We start from the raw sequence: 22878 nt of genomic DNA on the forward strand, positions 1-22878 counted from the left end.
AATAGGAAATTTTATATGCTTTTATAACTGTGCACGTGTCTACAAGTGGCGAGCTCCAAGTTGCTGGCTGCAACCAAAGCAAGAAGTTCTTAACTATATGGGTATATAAGAGCAGCCAAGGACAAGAATATAGCAGCCAAAGTGTGATTTATTAAAGGGAAAGTGTATCGTACTTTGTATGATTTTTAGTTCATATAATAAAGTGATTTATAATCAAGAAAAACATATTAACTTTAAAGTTTGAATTTAAAGTACACCCTCTTTAAAACTGCTATAATTTTGACCACAACTGTGGGCGAGTGTGTGTGACTAGGTGAGTTACCTTGCGGCAAGTTGTTCGTTTGATGAAGTACCGCTCTTGGTTGCGGCTGCGGCTTTGACTGCAACTTGCAGCAACTTTGAGGCGAGTGCGTGCATCCTGCCTCTCCTCCACACACACACCCACACACCCACACACGCACACACATCACACCCACCTGCATGCAAAAAACACACACGTGTGTGGTGTATTACTCCTCCTCTTGAGAACCAATCGAATCCACCTGTGAGACCATGAAGTTGCCTCGAGCACAGCAAATCGAAGTCTCTGAAAAATAGGCTATGAAATATATATATGAAAAATTGCCGACTGAATTGTTGACGACAGGCAGTTCCGATTTATGAATGGAATTGAAAAACCTATTGACTTATTGATGGAGAAGAGTTGGCCTTATTTATATGCCATTTCTTTGTTTATGACCGATATTTGTAATAAAAACTAGGCTTTTTCTGGTTTGGGTTTTAGCACAACATATTCAACAACAACATTTTATTAGAATACTACAAATTGTAAACACCAGGCAATAAATTGCCAATAAAATAGCCACGAATAAATGTCTTTTGTTCAACAAATTATAACAACACAACAACACAATACAATGAGAAGTTTCCAATTAGATTTTTTACGAAAAGCCTTCTTATTCACTAATCAAAATGGGAAAGCAATAAACAATTTTCGCAGCATTTCCGCAGTGCCTCGTTAATTTCCCATGTCAGTCTCGGATCAAACAACTGCAAACTGCAACAAATTATTTTCCGTTTTCCCTCTGTTTGATTACTGCAAAAGTCCTGAACAATGTTGTGTGCATTTGTGCGGCTTCATTACACCTCCTTGGCCAAGGGATGGATTCCTGCCCCGTGCCTCGTCCACTGACCAAGCATCACATTTTTCGACCGCATCGGAGGGCTCTGAAATCCCAAGGGATTGCTGATGGAAAAGCTTCGAGCTCCACACGCTGCACTCGAGCAACTTTCTCCTCTCTGCGGGCGAAATTGAGCTGCTTCATTTACCTCGGAGGAAATGAAAGGGGGCAAAGGAGGGAAAGGGGGGATGAGGACCTACAGGATACAAGTGCAACAACAACGGGGCAACAGGCAAACAAACAAGTCGGGTTTTTGGCACTGGCTAGACGAGAACCCACACACACACTCACACACATCTTGCCACACACCCACACACATCTTGCCACACATCCGATGCACACTGCTCGGCGCTTCCGTGGCCGAGTGTTTGATTAGAAAAGTTTACAGAAAAGTTGCTTAAAAGATTTGTGCCTGCAGTTTTCTGCTTTCTCCTTTCCCCCCTCACCATCATCCATTTGGTCAATATTTGGAATGGCCACGTGAGTTGGCCCAGCAGGTCCTTCTGCTGTCTGCTCAAAAATGCAGCACTCTGCAAAGGAATTAACTGAACGTACTAAAATGTCCCACATTTATCACGAGTCTATGGTAAATGCTGAGTGGTTGGGAAAAGCATGCAGGACCCGTCTCAATGGCAGGCTCAAATGTCAAGTGTCCGTGTCTGATGCTGGCCATGGATGCTTCCTGTCCTTCCGGGCCTGCATGTCCTTCTAATCCCTTGCTGTGACCTCCCATTCCATTTCTGATTTACACAAGAAAAAAAAACAATACTTTCAAGAGCATGTTAAGGACATTTAGTTGGGTGAAAGGTATATAATTATAGCAAAACTTTATAAAAGTTGTTCTACTTCTTGTAATTATTTTTTTAAGTACACACGCATTTTTTAGTCACTTTGGGCTGTATTTTTTTTGTATATATTATTAATCACTTTTAAAGTTTTAATTCTGTATTCAAATAAATAATTTTTTAAGTTGCATTTTTCCCTCAGTGCAGAGCGTATAAAAATGCATGACCGCAACACATTTCTCAACCGAAGAGTAACCCCTTCCCCCTTTTTGTATCCCTTGCCTTGAAAGTGTTAAAATGTTGATTGTCCTTTTTTGTCGGCGCCTCGTGTGTCTGTGTCTGCGGGTGTATGCGTGCGTGTGTGTGCGTGTCCGTCTGCCACAGTGTGCGTGTTAAGTGTTTGTGCTTTGCAACGCCTTCAGTTGGATTTTCTTCCGCCCGCCTTTCACTCGCTCCCTTTGTGTCTGCGTCTCGTGCGTGTCACAAATAAATTTTTAAGTAGCGTTTGTGTTGATTGCCTTGCAAAAGGACACGGGAAAATCCCTTAGACCATCCCCGAAAAAAGCGAACCGAACCGAACCAAACAGAAGCCCGCATCGCAGCTCATCTCATTTTACGGTTTCAGCTTAGCCTCTCGACAACTGCCGCCCGTCTGAAGTGCGCTTGATTTCCACATTATTTTCCTCTGATGGCTTTTCTTTTTGTCCGCCCCCGCTTTTCTTTTCAAGTGGATCTCGTTCTTCTGCCTGGTTAACAAATTAAGTGCGGTAAAATGTCATTCGGATTGCGACAAATTAAAATGGTGTAAATGGAGATGTTGCCTTGCCTTTTCACAGGCTTGTGGTTAACACAAATTGGCTTTGCTTGCCAAATTGATTAAGTGGTAAATAACTTATTGATTTACTATGGAAGAGGGGGAATATTTCAAAAATAAATAATAACCAGAAAAAAGCAGCTATTTACTACAGGTTATTTTGAATTACTACGTATATAATATAACTAATCGTTTTTGTCATGTGTAATGTAACGAAATTAAATAATAAACAAAAAATTGTCCAGATATTTGTTAATACATTTTTAAATTATAAATAATAGACTAATTTTTTGAAGACCCTAAATATATTTTATCTCTTGACATAAAAAGTTAAGCTAACTCATCAAACACATTTAAATTTAACAGTTGCTGTTAAGAATCCTTCGGTTTCCTGTTGTCCCACATTCCCAAAGAGAGCATCTCTCTCTTTCCGGTCTCTTTTGGCCTCTCTTTGCTTAAAGCCAACTGTTAAGCATCCTTTACAGTCTTGCAAGTGAAAATGCGAGTCCTCCGCAGATGAAGAGAGACCAGCTAACCAACAGCAGCCGAAGTTAAGCAACAGCAGCACTTTCCCACTGAAAATCCGACCACGGCGGTCACTTCTTCAGTTGTTGTTGGACCGCTCGAGCGATTCGTTGTGTGACGGCTGAAAAAATTCGGCAAAAACATTGACAAGAAAGAGAGAGAGAGAGAACAGGAAAAAGGGAGATACAAAGAGAAGTCTGTCGGTTTTTTTTTGGTTCGGTGAAACAAAAGAAAATCTTGCTGTTAAAACCGACGACAGACGAACCAAGTAAGTGTGTGGGTGTATTTGTGTGTGTGTATGTGAGTCTAGTGTATCTGTGTGAGTGCAGACAATGCAAACGGGGCGCATTAGCAACGTTGTCCTGTCGTTTTTTTTTTCTTGCTGCCTGTTAATTTGCATGGGCGCGGGTTCATGGATATCTCCTTGTGATTTTTACCACCTTGCGGTTTTTCCTCTCAGCACATATTTTTTTTGTAATATGCTATAACACATTTTTTTTACCATTTTCACTTGATTTTTAACCAGAGCTGTCGAAGCATATGTTTGTTCGTGTTTTTATTGCACCCACATAACCACATTTGCTAATTAGTTTGGGGTGCATACCGAGTATATTGCTGAAAAAGTCTGAGCTGCGGATGGCCAACGTGGCGTATGAGTGTCAAGAGAAGAAGCTGACAACTTCGCGCCATGTTTATGTATGATGGTAGCTGGCTGACTTGTGGGTGGCTCCACCAAAAAGAGGAGGGCCATGGAAATATATTCACACATTCGTAGCCAGAGGACACAGCAGGTGACTGGGAACATATGCCAGCATATGCTCGTTTCGACACCCGTAAAAAGTCCGGAATGAGAAAAAATGCCAGCGTTAAAATGCTAAACAAAAACTGCAGAGTTTCAGTCGCAACTTTTATTAATATTCCTGCAAGATTCCCCAGCAGATTCCGGCCACTCAACTTTAATGAAAAACGGAAGTGAAAGCGTTGGCAACTTCCGGTCAACGTTTTTTACCCGCGACCAAAACAAAAAAAAAATGGGAAAGTGTGCACAGAAAAAATTACCAGAGCGGTGCGATTTCAAACTTCGAAATCACAGCAAGCAAACTTTCAACCTTTGTATTTGTCTAGGAAAAAATTAAAAGTAGAGAACGGGAAATAAGGAAATACAGTTTCACTTTGTGCTGTCTCATCAGTGTGCGTGTGTTCTAGCGACGAATGTATGTGTGTGTGTGTGGGTGTGAGTGACTCTTAGCAAATGGATTTCTACGTGACAAATCTTTATTTAATTTCAAAAATGCGAAATAAACTTTGACGTCTGTTGAGATTTATGTGAAGGCAATATAAATGCCTCGGTCGCAATGAATCTTCAGGATTCTTTGGGTGGGGCTGAATGTTTTGTAAAAGTTTTGACTGCCTTGACGTTTTAGTTTTAGCAACAGAATCCTTAAGTAATAACACCCAGACCAAGAATGGCAAAAACTTTTTCGCTCCCCCCAACTTTAGTTGGCGCAAAAGGGAAGTGGCAAAAATCTGGATAACTTGTTTTAAAACTTGAATGTAGGCAACTTGAGTTCCAATTTTTAAGAGGCAAATTGTGTTTAAGGAGGAAATTTGGCGAAAGTTGTTAATTATTAACTTTGCTTTTATTCCCGGCTATTTCGTCTTTTTTACGATGTCTGTTATAACCATTCGCAGTGCTGTAAACAAGGCGATAACTTCCTCTCGAAAGGATCATGAAATTAAACGAAATGGCCAGCGTGAAGAGCATCGAAAGCGTTAGTTGCCATCGAATAAACAAATTGATGATGAATAAACATTTTGTCGAGCATGGCAGCGGACTTTTTCCCTCTGGCACATTTCTTATTTACTCCTCTGCAGTTTGCAGTTAATTTGTAGCAACAACACAGCTTCCGTTCTCCCATTTCCTGTCGCTCCACTTCCCTTTCCGCCTTTCCGCCTCCCCGCCCCTCCCCTTCTGGCCCGCAACCAAATGACCAAACAAGGAAATTGGCTACCAGAGCGCCACTTGGTCCGCAGAACCTTAACGATTGCAGTGCCAATTAAGCTGCAAAATTTCGAACCGAACTGGCGCGACATTTAAGTCCCTGAAATTGCCGAACTATGCAACTATTAATAAGCAACTTTCTACTTGTATTTCATTTTCCTAAAAACAGGGCCAATACGTAACCATGGCAAAGGTTATTATTTTGAGTCACAATTTATTTAAAGTCATAATTAGTCGCGTATTTATTTGCAGGAAGTTCGAAATGTAACTTAAAGTGGAAACACCTAAATAAAATTCACTAAATATATTTCTTAAAGCAGAACAGAGTAATTTAAAAGATTCCTCTAACAAATAATTTCAAAAATAGTTCACTCTTCAATGTTCTTTAAAATTAAAGATTACAGATGTGCTACACATTACTACAGAACTTAAATTATGCAATGCCTATTATTTGCTCCTGTAAAATATACTTTATAGAAGTTATTAAGGGGGGCTTCTCATGTAACATGCCAAAAAGTAGTGGTTTTTTGGGAATTTTTTTCACTTGGAAAATGAAAACTTAAACGAATAATTTTTTGCACATATTTGAAGACATGTTTAAACTATGAGAAAAACATTTTTTGAAAGTTCTAAAAAACAAAATGGCGGACTTATTCAAGGTCGCGTGTGGCTCGACGCGGCTGAGGGACTTATTGCGGTACAGTGTGGAGCAAAAAGTTTTCATCTGAAAAAAACAAAAAAAATGTTTTTGTATGCAGCAAGGTTCAAACGAGTGCGTGAATGTCAGCCACTTCAAAAAATTCGATTTTAAAATATTAAAATCACGTCTTGAAAAAAAAGTGCCATTTTTTCGTCTTTTTTTGCTGAATTGGGCTGAAAAGTGTATAAAATAACTTTTTTTTCACAATTTCAGATATTCACGCACTCGTTCAATGTATAATCTGCAAAACACTTTTTAGAAATCAAAAATCGGTTCAGTAGTTTTTCCGTAATCGTGTACCGCGTTTTTTAAAACATAGTTTTGAGAAAAAACGATTTAAAGTTTTGAGTTAGTGTGGGTCTTGAACTTGAGCGCGCTCGTTCAATCACTGATATTTTCCATAATATTGAGAGTTGAGTTATAAAACTTCGGGAATATACTCTCAAGACGTTATTCTATCGATTTATGAAAAAAAAAATTTCGATTTTTTTAAAATTTTACATGAGAAGCCCCCTTAAAAGTCCTCTTGGGTAATTTAAAATTATAAGAGCACAAAAAACAGGCTGGTTTCTAATTAAAATGACAAAAAGCTGAAAAGCCCAACCAGCTTGAAGCTTAGGGCCTGAGAACCATCAATCAAACCGCCAACGCTCAACAGTTTTTAATGCAGCCGCGGAAAAAGGCGTTCCACCGTCGCCTCATTATCACCAAAAACAGAACAGAAACAGACCGAAGCCAAAGAAAAGAAGTCTTAGAGCGTCAAAATTGGGGGTACACGAAGGGGGGAATGGAGGAAAAGGAAGGGAAAGGGAAAAGGAAAAGGAAAGAAGGAAGGGATGGCCAGGATAACTGAGGATTGCCAGGACAACGGGCTAAGCCCACAGCAAGATTAATTAAGTCCGCGTAGGCTGCAGCGGCAGCAGCAAGAAAAACACACCAAACACAACACAACAGCAACAACAACAACAAGAATAATAATACAAATAACAAGAACAAACAATGGAAACAGCTTGGGAACGCCAAGTGCGTGGCCCCGCCCCCTACGCCCCCGTCGCATCCTTGCCTTATCCTTTGTAGCATACTTTTTGGCGTCGCGTGAGAAATTAAAATTTCAAAGCGAAACGTGTTGCCGCATAAGCAGGTTGTGTGCCTGTCTGCGTGCCGCCATGGCTTTGTATGTGTGTGTGTGTAAGTGTGTGTGTATTTACTCAGCCAAGAACAACAAAAACAACAGACCAAAAACTGAAAACTGGGGGTGGGGAGAAGAAAAAAGAAAACATCAAAAATAACAAAAACAAAACGTAAACAAAGGCAAATAAGCAGGAAGCAGCTCGTCAACGCATTTTCTCCTTCGTCTTCCGTAATAAGCGCGGTGTCAACAATGCATAAGGATAAGGCGATCCTGTCCAGGACGAGGGCTACCTGAACCGGTGACTAGGTGGAGGGTTAATGTACATTACAATAAATAAGATGTAATCTGGAAAAAGAAATGCGAAATGGAAAGCAACCGAAATTAAAAGTGACCCACAATTGTTCTTTAAGAAAATTTAAATTCTTGTTTCTTCAAAAAAAGGGAATAATAAGTAAAAAAGCTATAGCAAAAAACTTGAACAATTTAAATTTCTTGCGCAGTAAACATAATATGTTCTTGTATAATCACAACATTATTCATTTCCCTTTTAGATAAAAGATTTACCTAAGAAGGTTATTTTATATTGTCACAACATATAATATGAAAAATAATTTCTTTTTTATTATATTTTATCATTCTATTGTCATAATGTGCAGACTTATTCAATGAAAATAATTACAAAATTAATGTTCTCAACAAAGTGATTTCATTTACCTACAAAATTAAATTCATTTTAAAGTCTACGTCTGAAAACGGATTACTAATTTGAAAAATAAGTGCAGCAATTAAAGTTGACCCGAGTAACCCAAAGTGACATTTAACCTTTGGTGTGTGGACCAGTGATCGTTAGCAGTGACTCCATGACAGTACACCTTCATGTGTTATCCTGCCAACCCTGGACCGCCCAGCCACCCACACAAACGCACTTACACACACGCACGCACACTTGGACGCCTCTCTCTCTGTTAATGAGTTCCGCCTTGACGCTGATGAGGTTGTAGGATGTAGAATAAAGGATGTAGGAAGAAAGAAGAAGGATGTGGGGAAAAGGATGCTGCGAGGATGATGAGCTTGTTGCTCTGCGACAATAAACGTGTTGAATGTCAAGAGTACACAGCCTACAAGTGTGTGTATGTGTGTGTGTGATATATACGTATATTTTAATGTATTTCTCGCGCCATCTCTTTTTATAATTAAATATGTTACCTAAATGATGACACCAGAGAGATGCTCCATCAAACTGTTCTTTTTTTTCTTTGGCTAGTCCTCTTAAAGCCAAAACACAATTGCGGTTTCTGTGGGGGAACACACACACTCACAAACACACTCACACACACTCATGTGGTGTGGATGGGCAATAAAAAACGCTTAAAAAGTAAAATTACTGCATTTGATAAAGACGACACCCCAAGGATTAGCCGCAGGTCCGGGAAAGTGGGGAAAGCTTTCCCCGAATTTTCCCCGCTTCCTGTGCACTCATGCAAACGGTGGCTCCCAAAAAGGTTGACCTTCATCGGATCCTGGCCCTCAATTTGTTTTGAGTGTGTGTGTTTGGGTGTGTTTGTGCGTGGGAGCATTGAAAATTTCCAGCTCGCCAACTCAAACTTATCCTCCACTTCCCTTTTTCAACTTGGCCAACTCCAATTAGCCCCAAAATGGATTTGTGTTACGCACAAACTACAATACATTTACCTCAGAGATTTGCGGCGGCTCTTAGGGTTCGTTTTCCTGTCACAACTCTCGAACGATTTCCCATTTTCCCTTGCCCAATTTCCCTGACGCTCTGTTGATTTTACGCTACTTTGTCGCATTTTTGGCGGACAGAAAACATTTCATTTTAATATCCTGCCAAGGAAGTTGGGGAAAGCTGAACCAACTTTTCCAGATAAACGTGGGGTGGAAAGCGCTGAAATATTTATGAGACTGACACACACACACACATACACATTGGATATTCATGTGTGTTAATGTATGTGTAATGAGTTGGGCAAGTGTTGAAATCTGCATTTAAGGCAGCCTTTGTATCGCATTTGGGATTTAATTTCCTCAGTTTATTCTCTTTTCTGACACCCTGGATTAAGAGGGTAGTATATATTTTTTGGACACACAACTATTCATGCTGTCATCTGCAGAAACTTATGTAAAGAACATAGTGTACAAACACAAGCTGGATTACCCTTGTCTCAAAAATAATCCTTAAAACTACTCAAAAAAGTAGCAAACTTTGAGAGTTTTTCTTGCCTTCAAGTAAAGCTTGAATTTAGTAAGATTACATTTATAAGATACACTGATTTTTATTATAGCATTGCATTTATATTCAACCTGAGGATTTAAAAAAAACAACATTGCAACTATGTTTTTTTCATTAATATTATGTACTTTTTTCATAAATATTTAAATAATACTCATAAATACTTTGAATATAAGTAAGAGTTCCTTACAAAATAATTGTTAAACATTTTTGATAACCATTGGTTATTTTTGAAGGAAACTTATTATCATATTAAAGCTGCCTTTAATCTAAGTGAAGCTTTCGGTAACCCCAACTAACTGTATTATATCCTTCCTCTCCTTGCAGTTAACCACTAGCCAGTCTTGAGGGAGTTGCCAGGACACCTTAGAGCGCGCAGGATCAGGGAGCCATGGACCTGCCGTCGATGGTGCAGCGTTCGGGCGACACGCTCATCGTTCGGAGCGTGGTGAGCGGCAACCAGCTGTACACGGAGCAGGGCAGCCACAACGCCCCCACCAACACGTCGCACATGTCGAGCAACTCGGGCAACAATGCGGCGGCCGCACAAGCGGGATCCTCACTTCTCGAGCGCCATGTGGAGCGCTACCACCTGCAACAGTTGCTGCAACAGCAGCAGCAAGCGGCAGCAGCAGTTGCAGTGGTGAACAGCGTGCAACAGCAACAGCAGCAGCAGCAACAACAGCAACAGGTCATCAGCGGTCTGGACGCCAAGGAGGAGGGTCTGCCGCAGTGCAAGATCAAGAGGAACTACAGCTGCAACCACTGCGCGTACTTCACCCAGAATCCCCGCTACCACTTGACCCACCTGCGCGACGTTCACGGCGAGAAGATCGTGATCAACAAGTGCAAGCTGTGCCTGTACGCCTCGCGTCACTTCCAGAAGCTGGTGCGGCACATGAAGATGGTGCACGGCTGCACGGACGGGATTCCCAGTGGCCATGGCCAGGCGCGTGGCAAGCGGGGGAATGAGTCGCGAGGCGAGGAAGCGACGTTTAGAGGAGAGTGTGGGTGTGATGGGTGGTCAGAGTTTGGCAGTCTCGGTGCCAGATGTTCCCACTTTGGAGCAGGTGAAGCGGGAGCTCCTCCTGCAGGAGGAGAAACTCCAGCGGGACATTCAGGCCTTCAAGCAGCGACAGCGCGAGGAGCAGCAGCGCGAGCAGCGGGAACTGGAGCTGGTGGCCACCAGTGCGTATGAGCGACAGATGCAGGTGCTCCGCGACTACGAGCGCCAATCGCCCGCCGAACCGCCCACCCCGTCGCCCACCAGCGGCTCGGCCACGCCCCCCTCGAACGGGGAGGAGCCGCAGAACCGGCTGCTGAAGTGCAGCGCCTGCGAGTTCACCACCCTCTATCGCACCCAGCTGCGGGCCCACGAGCTGGCCGAGCACGGCAAGACGAAGTTCTTCCGGTGCGACAAGTGCAGCTATGTGACCCACATCAAGGCGCGCTTCAGCAAGCACGTGAAGTACCACTCGATGCCGATGATCAAGTGCGTCACCTGCGACTTCCGCACCCCCTACAAGTGGAACCTGGACAGGCACATGAAGAACCACGGCGGTGCCGGCGCCTTCAAGTGTGCCGCCTGCGACTTCACGGCGGACATCAAGCAATCTCTGACGGTCCACGAGATGAACCACCATGTGCCGCCGGTGGGCAATGCCGGTTCCATTTGGCCGAGGCGCCAGAACAAAGTGGGTGCGAGCGAGATGTGCGAGGACTTCCTCAGCGATTCCGCCGAGCTGGAGGATCAGTACAACAACAACAATGTGGACGATGAACTCGATGGCGTCGAGGATCCCGACGATGCGATGAGCGGCGGCGAGGATCATCCGGTCCATCACTATGGCAAGCGGGGCAAGTACGACGACGAGGAGGAGCCCACGGATCTGTCGCAGAAGGGCGGCTGCTCCTCGGACACCTCCAGTGTGGGCACCACCACGCCCAGGGCCCAGCGAGCCGTGCCCAATCTCATCCCGATCCCCAAGGGCGCCAAGGAGTAAGTGAAGCAATACTATTTTATTTTGTACTAAATTAAATGCGTATATATCTATTATTAATATTATTACCTTCGTATGACTCTTTGAGATTATAAACCGTTTAAATCCACACCTAAAAGTATACTTTAAAAATTTTAAATTATTTATTTTTATATACCATTATAAAAATCATACATCTAGACAATTTATCTTTTTTTCATCTATTTCATCTAATTTAAAACCCACACTTAAAGACAATTCCCTTCTTTTCCCTTCAGCGTATTGAACCTGTCAAAGGAGACGAACGCCGCGCGCAGTTCCCTCACAGATATCGCCTCGATGTTCTTCAACAAGGAGCAGATCTCGGAGATGATGGACAAGTCGGATGTGCCCCAACTATCGCCGGCGACGACGGTCGCCTCGCAGAACTCGACGCGCAGCCAGATGACCAAGCGGTCGAGCTTCCTGGAGAAGATGAAGATGGGGACGCAGCACGAGAATTTGGTGTGCCAGTGCGGCCACGTGGCCAAGTGCCTCTCGGAGTCGATCATCCACGGCAAGAGCTGCCACGCCTCCGCAGTGATAATCGACGACGATGATGCCGGTCTGCACGAGGACGATGCGGATGATCGGCTGGAGATCGACGAGGACGACGAGGATCACCACTCGCACTCGGCTCTGAATCTCAGTGTGACTGGATCCACGAGATGCCAGCACTGCCGCCACCGCTGCAAGTCCTCCACGGATCTGCTGCACCATCTGAAGCAGTGCGTCGAGGCGATCCGCTGTGCCAACGAGATGTACGACTCGAATTCCGGGGAGAGCGGCGATCGGCGACCGGATCCGCAGGCTCTCCAGCAGCAGGCGGCCGTCCAGCAGCAGAGGGTCTGCATCTGGAACAAGGCCACCAAGGAGATCGTCGCCGCCGCCGCAGCCGCCTCCTTGCAGCAGGAGAACCACAGCCACTCGCTGGTCAAGTCGCCCGCAGGAAGCCAAGTGGCCAGCAACGAGGAGAACAGCTACTACGGCGTGGAAACGGCGCCCGGATACGGCGAGGTAAGTCCGGAGTCCACCCAGCACCGATCCCACAAACAAGAGTTCCGAAAATGAGTTTTTAAGTTCTTTGGTTTTTAATTTTTAGTAGGTTTGCAAACAGAGAATGATACAGAGACTCAGTAAATAACCTTACTGCCATTATAGGATATCAGGATAAGTTTTTCCTAGAAAGCATTTTAAATTTCTCTCAGGTGTGTTTCCCTACAATGTTAAAGATATTTGGATAAATATATTTTTTATAATTATAAATTAAATTATAATTTTTTAATACAAAATACTCAAAGTTATTAAATATTGGCTCATTTAAAGAAATTGTAAAAAGGATAGAATTAATTTTCAATAGCAAACAATGAGAAATAAAATGGAATATTAATGTTAAAAGTATTTTGGAAGGTAGCACAAATTATTAAAAAGTAGTACCTATATCTTGAGATCGAAAATAAAAATACAACTTATTTATTTATATGAAGGTGAAGAAATCCTTATTACTTAACTCAGATATAATTGCCTATAAAAAGAGATCATATCTCTATTTATTTATTTTAGAAGGGTTTATTTTGAATATTTTATTCAAAAGTAAAAAATTCATAGCAAAGGCTCTCCAATTGGGGAAATACTTAAATATAAATCCCTATGTTATTTTAGTGCTTTAGTTGTTAGGTATTATTTCTTAAAGAACCCCGATCCACCCCAGCACGAGCATATGCCACGTCAAAATGAAATTTGACTCTCTCACGCACTGCAGGTAACCAAAAAGATGACGCCCGAGGAGGAGGCAGCCAACTCGTCCCTGAAGAAGGTGTACAAGTGTCCGCACTGCAGCTTCTGGGCCTCGACGGCCTCCCGCTTCCACGTCCACATCGTAGGCCACCTGAACAAGAAGCCGTTCGAGTGCTCCCTCTGCTCGTACCGCTCCAACTGGCGCTGGGACATCACGAAGCACATCCGCTTGAAGACCATCCGCGATCCCTCGCACAAGACGGCCAAGGTCCTGATGAACGACGAGACGGGCCGCAGGAACTACACCAAGTACAACAAGTACATCACCCTGATGAAGGTCACCGAGGAGGACGGCGATCCCAAGCTGATGAAGTCCGGCGAGATGACCCCCAACCAGGTGGCCTCGCTGGCCTTCTTGAAGGACTTTGCCAAGGTTGGTTCGGTTGCCGGGCAGGACATCACCTTGGAGCCGGTGGCGCCCAGCAAGCCGAATGTCCTGGATGACGCCCATCTGGCGGACAACCTCATCCGGATTCCTCTGCTGGCCACCATGATGAACGCAGCGATGGCGCAGCAGCAGCACCAGCAGCAGCAGCAGAAGGAGCACCAGTCCACCATGATCACGCCCTCGGTGACCATCTCGCCGGTGAAGCGACCAGGTCAGCCTTCTGGATTGCAGATGCAGGGCAAACCCAGTGACGACCTCATCACAGAGGTGCACCAGGAGGGCAACGAGAAGAGGACCGTCTACCGATGCCGAAAGTGCAATTTCGGGTGAGTGGGGGATTATCATTGAGATATTTATGATAACTTTAAGTTAAATATATAAGATTCACTTGAACCAGTAAGGAATGGTAAATTGAAATGATTTCAAACCTCTTTCAAATTGGTCTATAAATATATTTAAAACAATTTGTTGCATCCTTTTTTGGAACCTTTTTAATCGGTTTAAAATCTTTAGAAATTTTTGAATATTTTTCTGGAGAAAAATAAATTTACACACAATATATTTACTTGGTAAATTAAAAATACATATAATAAAATTTTGAAATGATCACCGCAATTATATTTAAATTTTTTTAGATCCATTTGTTTTTTAGTAATTTATAGCATTTTTCGAATTATTTTGTTTAACAATAAAATTGTTCAAATTATAATTATTCTTGGTGATTAGTTTCATTATAATATTCCCAAAGCAATTTTAAAGGAGTTTCAAAATGATCTTAAAAGGTTTTGTTGAACTCTCTAAGGGAATTTCACCAGTTGAATCAGTTTAATAAAAATTTTATTAATATTGAATTCATATATTTAAAAACTTATTGAGCATATAAAAAACATACAACGATAAATATGCTAAGGATCACCAAAAGTTAATCTTTATTCCCTTTCAACAGCCACCAGAACCGGGACGCAGTGCTGGCGCACGTGAAGATCCACTACCAGGACGCCGGCTACCCGAAGTCGAGCGGGGCCAACTCCACGACGTCGCCGTTGCAGGTGTCGGTGGGCGGCAATCCGCAGTTCTACATCAGCAAGGTCTTCTCGGCGATGTGCCTGTCGCAGGCCCAATCGCAGTCGCAGTCGCCCGGATCCGGATCGGTGTCCGGTTCGGTTTCGGGATCGGCCGGCACGAGTCCGGCGATCTCGGCCGGGCTGCTGCAGCGGGCCATCCAGGAGGTGCAGCCGAACGCCAGCGCTCTGAGCGGACTTGCTTTGGCGTTGGCGGGCGGGAAGCCACAAGCCAATACGACGAAAGCCAGTGCCGCCTCCATTTTAGAGCACGGTGAGCAGAAAGCGAGTCAAAACGAGGCAAGTGCCGACAGTCTGACGTCGCCGAACACCACCAAAGCCACCAATACCACCATTATCACCACAACAACAACAACAACTGCGACTGCAGCTAGCACCACTAGTTCCACCACCAAAGACCACGCCAGATCGCTGCAGGATCTGCTCACATCACCGCGCAGTGCCAGAAATGGAGCTCATCATCCTAACGCTAACAGTAACTCGGTTGTGGGCCACGGACTCCTTCGGCAGGATGCCACCTACGTCGCCTCATCCACCAACTCCACCACAACCACCAACTCACCACCTTTGCCAGTAACTACCACTCCTTCTCCTATTTCTACTGCTCATCCAACGGGCGCGGGTAGCTCATCAACCACTTCATCCCACCACAACCACCTAAACCACCACCTCAACCACCAAAATGAACATTCTCCACTCATCGCCGGTGATGGTTACCACCTGGCAGCGGGTCTAACCCATGTCCACACCACAAACACTAACCCGAAAGCCAATCCCAACACCGCCAACTCCAATTCCTTTCCCTCGTCATCGTCGTCCTCGTCGTCCGCGTCTTCGTCGTCGTCATCGTCTTCGGTGGCCTCCACTTCCTCGGCCGCCGGCTCCTCCTCCTCCGCATCGTCACCGACGCCGCCGCCACCGCTGGCCGCCGCCACCGGAGCATCCGGCTCCTCCTTTCTACCACAAGGACAGCCCGCCGTGCAGATGCCGCAACCACAGACGACGCGGTTCCATAGCCATAGTCCAGGTAGTCCCAGCCTCCTGACCATTTCCGATGGCGACCGCCGCGAGCCGTCGCCCTATCGCTGCGGCCACTGCCACCAGGTCTCGAATTGGAAGCACGTCATCCAGGTATGGGCCCAGTGCACTTATTGGTTTTGTGTTTTGTCCCATTGAAAAGCCGAAACGAGCCGCCAAATCCCCGAAGGTTTCGTTTTTTGAACACAACGCGACGAGGAAGCCTGAATAATCTAGGGGTATTCAAAAATCATATTTAACTATTTTGAAAGGGGTAAACTTCTGACATTGATATTGATTCCTACATTATTGTAGGAATTGTAGGACTGGTAAAGATATAAATTTTTAGAAAATAATAGCCTTTCAATATGGCCCATTAAACTGAGTTTTTTAAGCCAGGTTCCCCTTATTGAGTTATTTACATCAACAACATACTCCTACAGATCTTGAAAAACTTTAGCATGCAATAAGTATATATCTTTTTCTATCAGGAAATCGGAATGTGGTCAGTTGTTAGCCTTTTAATTAATTTTATAGAACACCTTTATGTTTACATAGTTTACATGTTTCCTGTATGCTAAAAGATTTCCTTTGATAGTTTAGCTCTCATTTTGGCTATAACTGTTACTCAATTTATCGTTTAATTAGATGACTCGAAATCATAAATGATCGTTAGTTCAATGCTTTACATTTCCGTACTGACCAATCCTAAGTGACTTTCATTATGAAAGTTTTTAAGAAGAAACATTCGTTTTGACAAATCTAGCTGAGTCTAGCTAGATTAAAAATCTAGCTAAGAGTAGCTAGATTAAACATCTAGCTGAGTCTAGCTAGATTAGAGAAAACCCGCTAGAGAATCGCCCTGATAGCCTTAGCACTCAACTTAGACAATCTGCAGTCCCCGATCCGACACTATCCGCCACCCATCTCACCACTCCATCTGTGTCCGTAGTCCCTGCGCAGCGCTGGTAAATATGCAAAGTCGATTTTGAACCCCCTACGTTTTTATTATCCCCATTCTGACTGTTTAAATGTGTGGTGTCTGGTCTTGCTTTTGATGTACTCTAGATGATATACGATAATTAACTATAAGAAAATCATTGGTGAAAGTCTTGCTTGCTCTCTCTACCTCTCGAACTAAGTGTAATCCATAAATCCAAAATCATGAAAAAAAACCAAACCCATGACACCCATGAAAAATATAAAACAAAGCTAACCTTTAAGGGATTCCCATTACGGTGCGAGGGTTTTCGATTGGGCTAAACTCATGGTATTACTTCCCCCAGAAAAGGGGAAACACAATACATAAACACTCACACACACATACACATAACATTTATACATAGAAAAACAAAAGGACACCCTATGAATTTCATTTCCATATTCCATACTAATTATATATTTCTTTTTGATCTTTCACCAAACAGCGGCATTGTCGCTTAAAGCATTCCGGGGATATTCGGATCGAGACCCTTGAGCGAGGAGCCAGTGTCTCGGCGAATGCACCACCCATCTATCGTCCATTGGGAGCCGGTGCCAGCAACGAATCCCAGACCCACATCCCGTCGAATCCCAACCACAGCAGTGTCCAGAAGTCCACCATCAACGCGGGGAGCAACAGCAACACCGCCCAGCTGCTGATGACCCCCAAGCAGCTGGAGCAGCTCCTCCACTCGCCGCTCTCGGCGAGCGCGGCTGCCGTGGTGAATGCGGCCAACACCCAGCAGGATCTCCAGGCGGCGGCGGCCTATTGGGCAGCTGCCTGCAAGGCTGTGGTGGCCAGCAGCAGCGCCGAGGAGCTGTTGCAGCTGCAGCAGAACGACCAGATCGAGATCACCCGGCTGCCCTCCTCCACGGAACAGTCCACCTCCGGTTTGACCAGCAACAATATCAACAACAACAACACCAAGAGCAAGCAGCAGAAGTGTCCGGTGTGTCCGTACATCTCGGAGAGCAAATCCCAGATGAACTACCACGTATCGCTGCACAAACCCACGCAGTACGAATGCAGATTGTGCACCTTTGTGTGCGCCAAGAAGCAGCACCTGAGCAGCCACATGCGGAGTGTCCACCAGCAGCAGATGGCGGGATCCGCAGTGAGTGGCGGAGCAGGAGGAGGAGGAGCTTCCTCCCTGGGACTGGACTTCAGTATGGCCTTCCAACTGGCGGCAGCTGCCAAGCAGGTGCAGCAGTTGCCCGCCTCCACGCCACTTTCCATTGATCTGTCGCAACTCCAACTGGATGCCGCCTCGGATGCGGAGCTCAATCCGCAGCAGTTGCCGCCGGAGTACCAGTACAAGCTGATCAGCTACTGTCCCAGGTGTCCGGCTCGCTTCGCCCAGAAGCACAACGACGAGCGGAACGCCAAGCAGGAGCTGGAGCAGCACCTGCTGGCCCACAACGACCAGGAGCTGGAGGAGCAGGGCTATGTATGCGCTTACTGCGAGTACCGCACCGCCGAGGAGACCCTGCTCCAGCTGCACCGAGCCGTGCACATGTCGCACTACCAGGAGAAGTGCCACCAGCTGTACAAGAACTGCAAGGAGGACGTCGAGTATCCGTCGCCCAAACTTCTCCAGCTGACCGGACCGGAAACCATCTGGGTGGTGGACAACGAACTCAGCCTGCAGCTTCTGCAGCAATCCAGTGGAGCAGGTGTGAGTTCCTCCACCGGAAGCTTTGACAACGCGAACTCTCTGCTGAAGAAGCAACTGGAATCGGGAGGTGGTCAAGTCGTTCCAAGGGAAACCCCAGCAACCAAGGTGGAGGAGGAAGCCCCCGAGGAGGATGAAGAGCGAAGGAGCAGCTCCACCCCGTCCACTTCCGCTTCGGTGGCCACCAGTGACTTGGCGGCGGATGCCAGCAGCGATGCCGGGTCCGTGGACATGCCGCAATCCACGCCGGCACCCGAGCGCTGTCTCCACTGTCCCTTCGAGACGCAGAAGCACGAGGAGCTGCTGCAGCACCTCCAGAAGCACGCCTGCGTGAATCCTCCGCCGCCGGGCGCCCCGCAGTGTGCCCACTGTGACTACTATGCCAGTGAGGAGGCGGAAATGGAGGAGCACACGGCCCTGCACTTCAATGCCAGTGAGAAACTGAAGTCCGTGGAGTTCTACACCTGCTACGACCGCCTGGAGATCAGTGTGGAGAAGGAGCCGGAGGAGGCCAGTGGCACCAAGGAGCAGCAGGTGGCCGAGCACAATAACAACCAGGACAACGTGTTGAACGCCAATGTGCAGCAGGAGCAGAGCAATCCCGATGAGGAGCCGTCCAACGAGGCGGTGGAGGAACCTCCAGCCAAGAAGCCCAGCACCAAGTTGATTCTCTACAAGAATGAAGGCGGCTTGAGTGTGAAACCATCGCAGGAGGAGGCCACCTTGGACTCGCAGAAGAGCGAGAATATCAGCGATCGGCTGCGGCGAAGGATCCTGCGGGGAAGTGCCAACCCGCAGGAGGAGTCACCTGTGCAGGATCGACCCACTACACCGGACAAAATGATACTGGTCAATGCCAAGACGGGCAAAGTCATTTCCAGAAAGTAGACCCCCTAGAAAGGTCGAATCTTTTAGTACGTTTAATCACTTTACCGTTAAGTTTAGTCCTTAAGCGAGTTTTGGTTTTGTTAATACCTTATTGTTGTTGCTTATGTTTTTTTGAGTTTTTTTCGGGGTACGAGTTAGTGGAGTTCGGGATTTGTTTTAGGCACTCTTTAAGGATTTCTATTGTCACTAACACCCACATATTTACACACCTAGTTGGAACATGTTCCTGCACTTAAAACTTAGTTAAGCCCTTAGTTAGTCTAACCATAATTTATCAAAACAAAATTCGAATACGTTACGTTTCACACGGGAATTTCTTCAGTTCTTACTGTAATTACTTGCTAAAACGGTGCAAAATGTAATTTAAATTAATTGTAATGTAAATTATCAGAGGGAAACCTATAAGCGTATGCCTAAATGTAGGACCTATATTTACCATTGGCTAAATATGTAACAAGATGACCTAAAACAACCAGAGCAAGATCTAAAAGCGTTTCAAAGAAATCAACTTTGTATAGGAAAAGTATAAATTCAAAATTAAGTCTTGCTACAATTAATTTGTTTAATTTTTTGAATGGGAACTGTGATTATTGATAATTGTAAATGCAAAAATAAAACAAGAAGAGCGCGTATATCATGCAATGAATATGGTACTATATACATACTATATAAATCTAAACATATATATTTACACACAGCTGCTGCGAAAAGAAACACAATTTAAATGCAATTCAAAAATCAACAGAGAATAGGGAAATTTTTGCAATATTTGCAATATTATTTTGTACAAGTGCAGCACACGGTTAAAATTAGTTGTTAGTTTTTAGTTCTGTCCTTATCATTACAACAATTGTTTTCCGAAAAAAGAAAAAACAAAAACAGCGTCTTTGTAGCACAGTGTAGGCGTAAACACTACAAACAAAATGTTATCATAAACTGTAAGCAAACGAAAAGAACACATGTGGAATAGCGGGGCCATATTTAAATAGTTTAAAGCAAAGAAACATTTAAACAAAGCAAATCAAAACCAGAAGATAACGCTAACAAGCGATAAGTATACAGAAACCTACTTGGATTTAAATGCAACCGCCTTTGATATGCATATATACATCTTATATCGATACCGATATCTATACACACAATATATTATATATTAAATAGTCCTTAACATTGAACTACATTTAAACTTAAAGCTAGTGTAAATAACTTAGTTTTGTTTACTACGCACACAGACACACAACACTTAAACACACACACCAACACACCCGAAGATTTACGGCATTAAATTACAACAGAGAAAAATGTACAAAAAACAATTGTTAATAAAGAATCAAATAAAAAATACACAAGTTGCATTTACAACTGAACGTTTTTTTATATACATAACTGGTTCTTACCTTTTTTTATTTTTAAATTAAAAGGGCTCTTATCGATCACAATAAATTTCACTTCAAATAATAACATAATTATTTATGAGTTATAATCAAAACAGTTTAAAACTAAAACACATTTTTTAAGATTTTAATAACAAAAAGGTACAATTTTTATTATTAAATTTTTAATTGTATTTATTTTGAAGTACAAATACCTTTATGCGGTTAATTTTTTAAAGAGTTTTTAAACTAACGGTCGAAACTTCAGCTTATTATTGTTTTCAATGTTAAAGTTATTTAATACTACTCATACAAGTAATACATGGGTACGTCAACTAATAAAATGAAATTTTTTTTTTTTTGTTTATTAGTCAACGGAATTAAATTCTAACGGCTATCATTTTTAAATTCAGTTACCCAAAAATACAAATTTAAAGTCACTGGTTTTAACTGTATGTTCTTTAGTATATTAAGCAAGCCAATAGTATTATTTTTACAGCCGGACAGTTTTATTAAACAACCGAGCGACGGCCACACTGAGGGAAAGCAACAAAGTTTTGATGAAAGATTATTATTGAATTGCGATGCATTTAGCCAAAATTGGATTGTAGCAGCCATACGAAAACGACAGAGAGCCAACAGAGAGATCAGCAGGAGCCGGAGCCGCAGCCACATGGATACCAAGTCCAACGATGACTCCGCTGGCAGTGACTCGCTGGACAAATCTATGCAAATCAAGTGTGTGATGGTCGAGACGACGGGGGACTCCAGTGCGGTGGACGCAATGTCCTCACCCGCGGACCTGGACAACTGCAGCCGGGATTCCGCTGCCGAGTCGATGGGCAAAGGGCCGGAGGCGGAGCCTGAGTCGGGAGCCGCAAAGCAAACGGATAAAAAGACTGAAGCAGGGACACGGGGCGAAGGCGACAGTCCGCAGAGCAGCCAATCCCCGCCAGAACATCCGGCCGGCAACTCGCCCACATCCTCCTCCTCCTCTTGCACTGCCTTCGAGACGAAAGTCAAGCTAATCTCACAAAACCTCAAGGAAACCACGCTGGCCGAAAGTTCCGGCGCCTCGGTTTCGGCATCCACGTCCGCCTCCAGCAGCAGCAGTCTCCTGGACCCGCAGACGCCCAACAATTCCACAACAGACACCGACTCCGCCGCGTCGTCCGTTCGCGTGAAAAAGGTTCGCTTTCATCCGGACGTCAAGGAGAACGACGGTGGCAATTTTGTGAAGAAGAAGCGACGCTCCGCGACGCAGACGAAGCGGGCCTCCTCGCCCAGCGGGGCCAACTGTGATGGCGAAGGCATGGAGCTGGATGGCGAGGCCGGTGAGGAGGAGGAGTACGAGGATAATGACGAGGAGGAGGAGGAGCCGGAGGAGGAGTTCGATTTGGCCAAGACGATCGCCGAGGCGGAGGACTACCTCAAGCAGCACCCTTTGACTTTCGTGCAGCGCGTCGAGCAGAACGGCGAGCGGCTGCAGGACGGACTGCTCAGCATCGAAGACATGCTCAACGAAGTAGGCGAAGAGGTGGTCACCGAGTACAACGACGAAGACTTCTTCAGACGCATCAAGCCGGAGAACGGCATCGAACGCATTCTGGGCAAGGAGACCAAGGCCGGCAAGGCAAGTTTAAATTGTAGTTAAGACAAGACAAATTTAAGGCCGATTTTAGAGTGCATTATTTTCATAAAGATCCAAATATTAACATTTTCGTTCTTTTACAGATTGAATTCCTATTGCGCTACGAGGACCAAGGCGGGCTTTTCTGGGAATCTGAGGAGTTTGTTAGGCGCACGTGTCCTTCGCTGCTCAAGGCCTACGAAAAGAATCGCGAACGACGCCAACAGCGTTTGGTAAGACTAAACCCTACTTGATGGCATTTAAATACAAGTTATTAAATTTGATGAATTCATTTGCAGATGCACCATGTTGCCAAACGCCAGAGCCTTCGACAGCGGTACACGGATTTCTAGTAGCGGCTACTTAGGTTATAGGTTCTTAATTAGGTTCCACATAATTGTAACATTTTTGTAAAATGAAGTAAATGAATGATTTTCTTTTGTTGAACAAAAATAATTAATTAACAAATCATTTTATTTGCCATTTTTAATATATTAGGTTCCACTGTAAGTAGCATTCTACTTTGAAATTTTGCTTCTGCACTCTTTGTATCTTTTTGTTCTGTACCGTGAGTTTCTCTTAATTTTGGAATAAAAGAAACCCGAATTTTTAAAGTGTTCACCGATGAATCGAAGAAACGT

General features: G+C 44.3%; 2 protein-coding genes across 2 annotated transcripts in view; both read left to right on the forward strand.

The window, feature by feature from the left end:
• LOC108101377 overlaps window positions 1–20596 on the forward strand; it is a 49339-nt gene extending 28743 nt beyond the window's left edge. The window contains 6 exon segments of the mRNA XM_043208645.1: window positions 9718–10354; window positions 10356–11389; window positions 11648–12425; window positions 13171–13919; window positions 14540–15806; window positions 17120–20596. Coding sequence (XP_043064580.1) covers window positions 9782–10354; window positions 10356–11389; window positions 11648–12425; window positions 13171–13919; window positions 14540–15806; window positions 17120–19234 — 6516 coding nt within the window. The 5' untranslated portion in view covers window positions 9718–9781 and the 3' untranslated portion in view covers window positions 19235–20596.
• Window positions 20597–21112: 516 nt separating this feature from the next.
• On the forward strand, window positions 21113–22708 carry LOC108101391 (suppressor protein SRP40). Its single transcript, XM_017205710.2, has 3 exons — window positions 21113–22240; window positions 22342–22470; window positions 22537–22708. The coding sequence occupies exons 1-3, from the start codon at window positions 21281–21283 to the stop codon at window positions 22588–22590; spliced, it is 1143 nt and encodes a 380-aa protein (XP_017061199.1). The 5' UTR covers window positions 21113–21280; the 3' UTR covers window positions 22591–22708.
• The last annotated feature ends 170 nt before the right edge of the window (window positions 22709–22878 follow it).

The sequence above is a fragment of the Drosophila ficusphila genome, unplaced genomic scaffold (assembly GCF_018152265.1).
Source record: "Drosophila ficusphila isolate 14025-0441.05 unplaced genomic scaffold, ASM1815226v1 contig_607, whole genome shotgun sequence".
Classification (NCBI taxonomy): domain Eukaryota; kingdom Metazoa; phylum Arthropoda; class Insecta; order Diptera; family Drosophilidae; genus Drosophila; species Drosophila ficusphila.

Bases quoted from the DNA above. Each gene is read 5' to 3' on its own strand.
- LOC108101391 (XM_017205710.2), top strand. From the start codon at position 21,281: ATGGATACCAAGTCCAACGATGACTCCGCTGGCAGTGACTCGCTGGAC. The intron at 22,241-22,341 runs GCAAGTTTAAAT...GTTCTTTTACAG, and splicing joins AGGAGACCAAGGCCGGCAAG to ATTGAATTCCTATTGCGCTA. The intron at 22,471-22,536 runs GTAAGACTAAAC...ATTCATTTGCAG, and splicing joins AACGACGCCAACAGCGTTTG to ATGCACCATGTTGCCAAACG.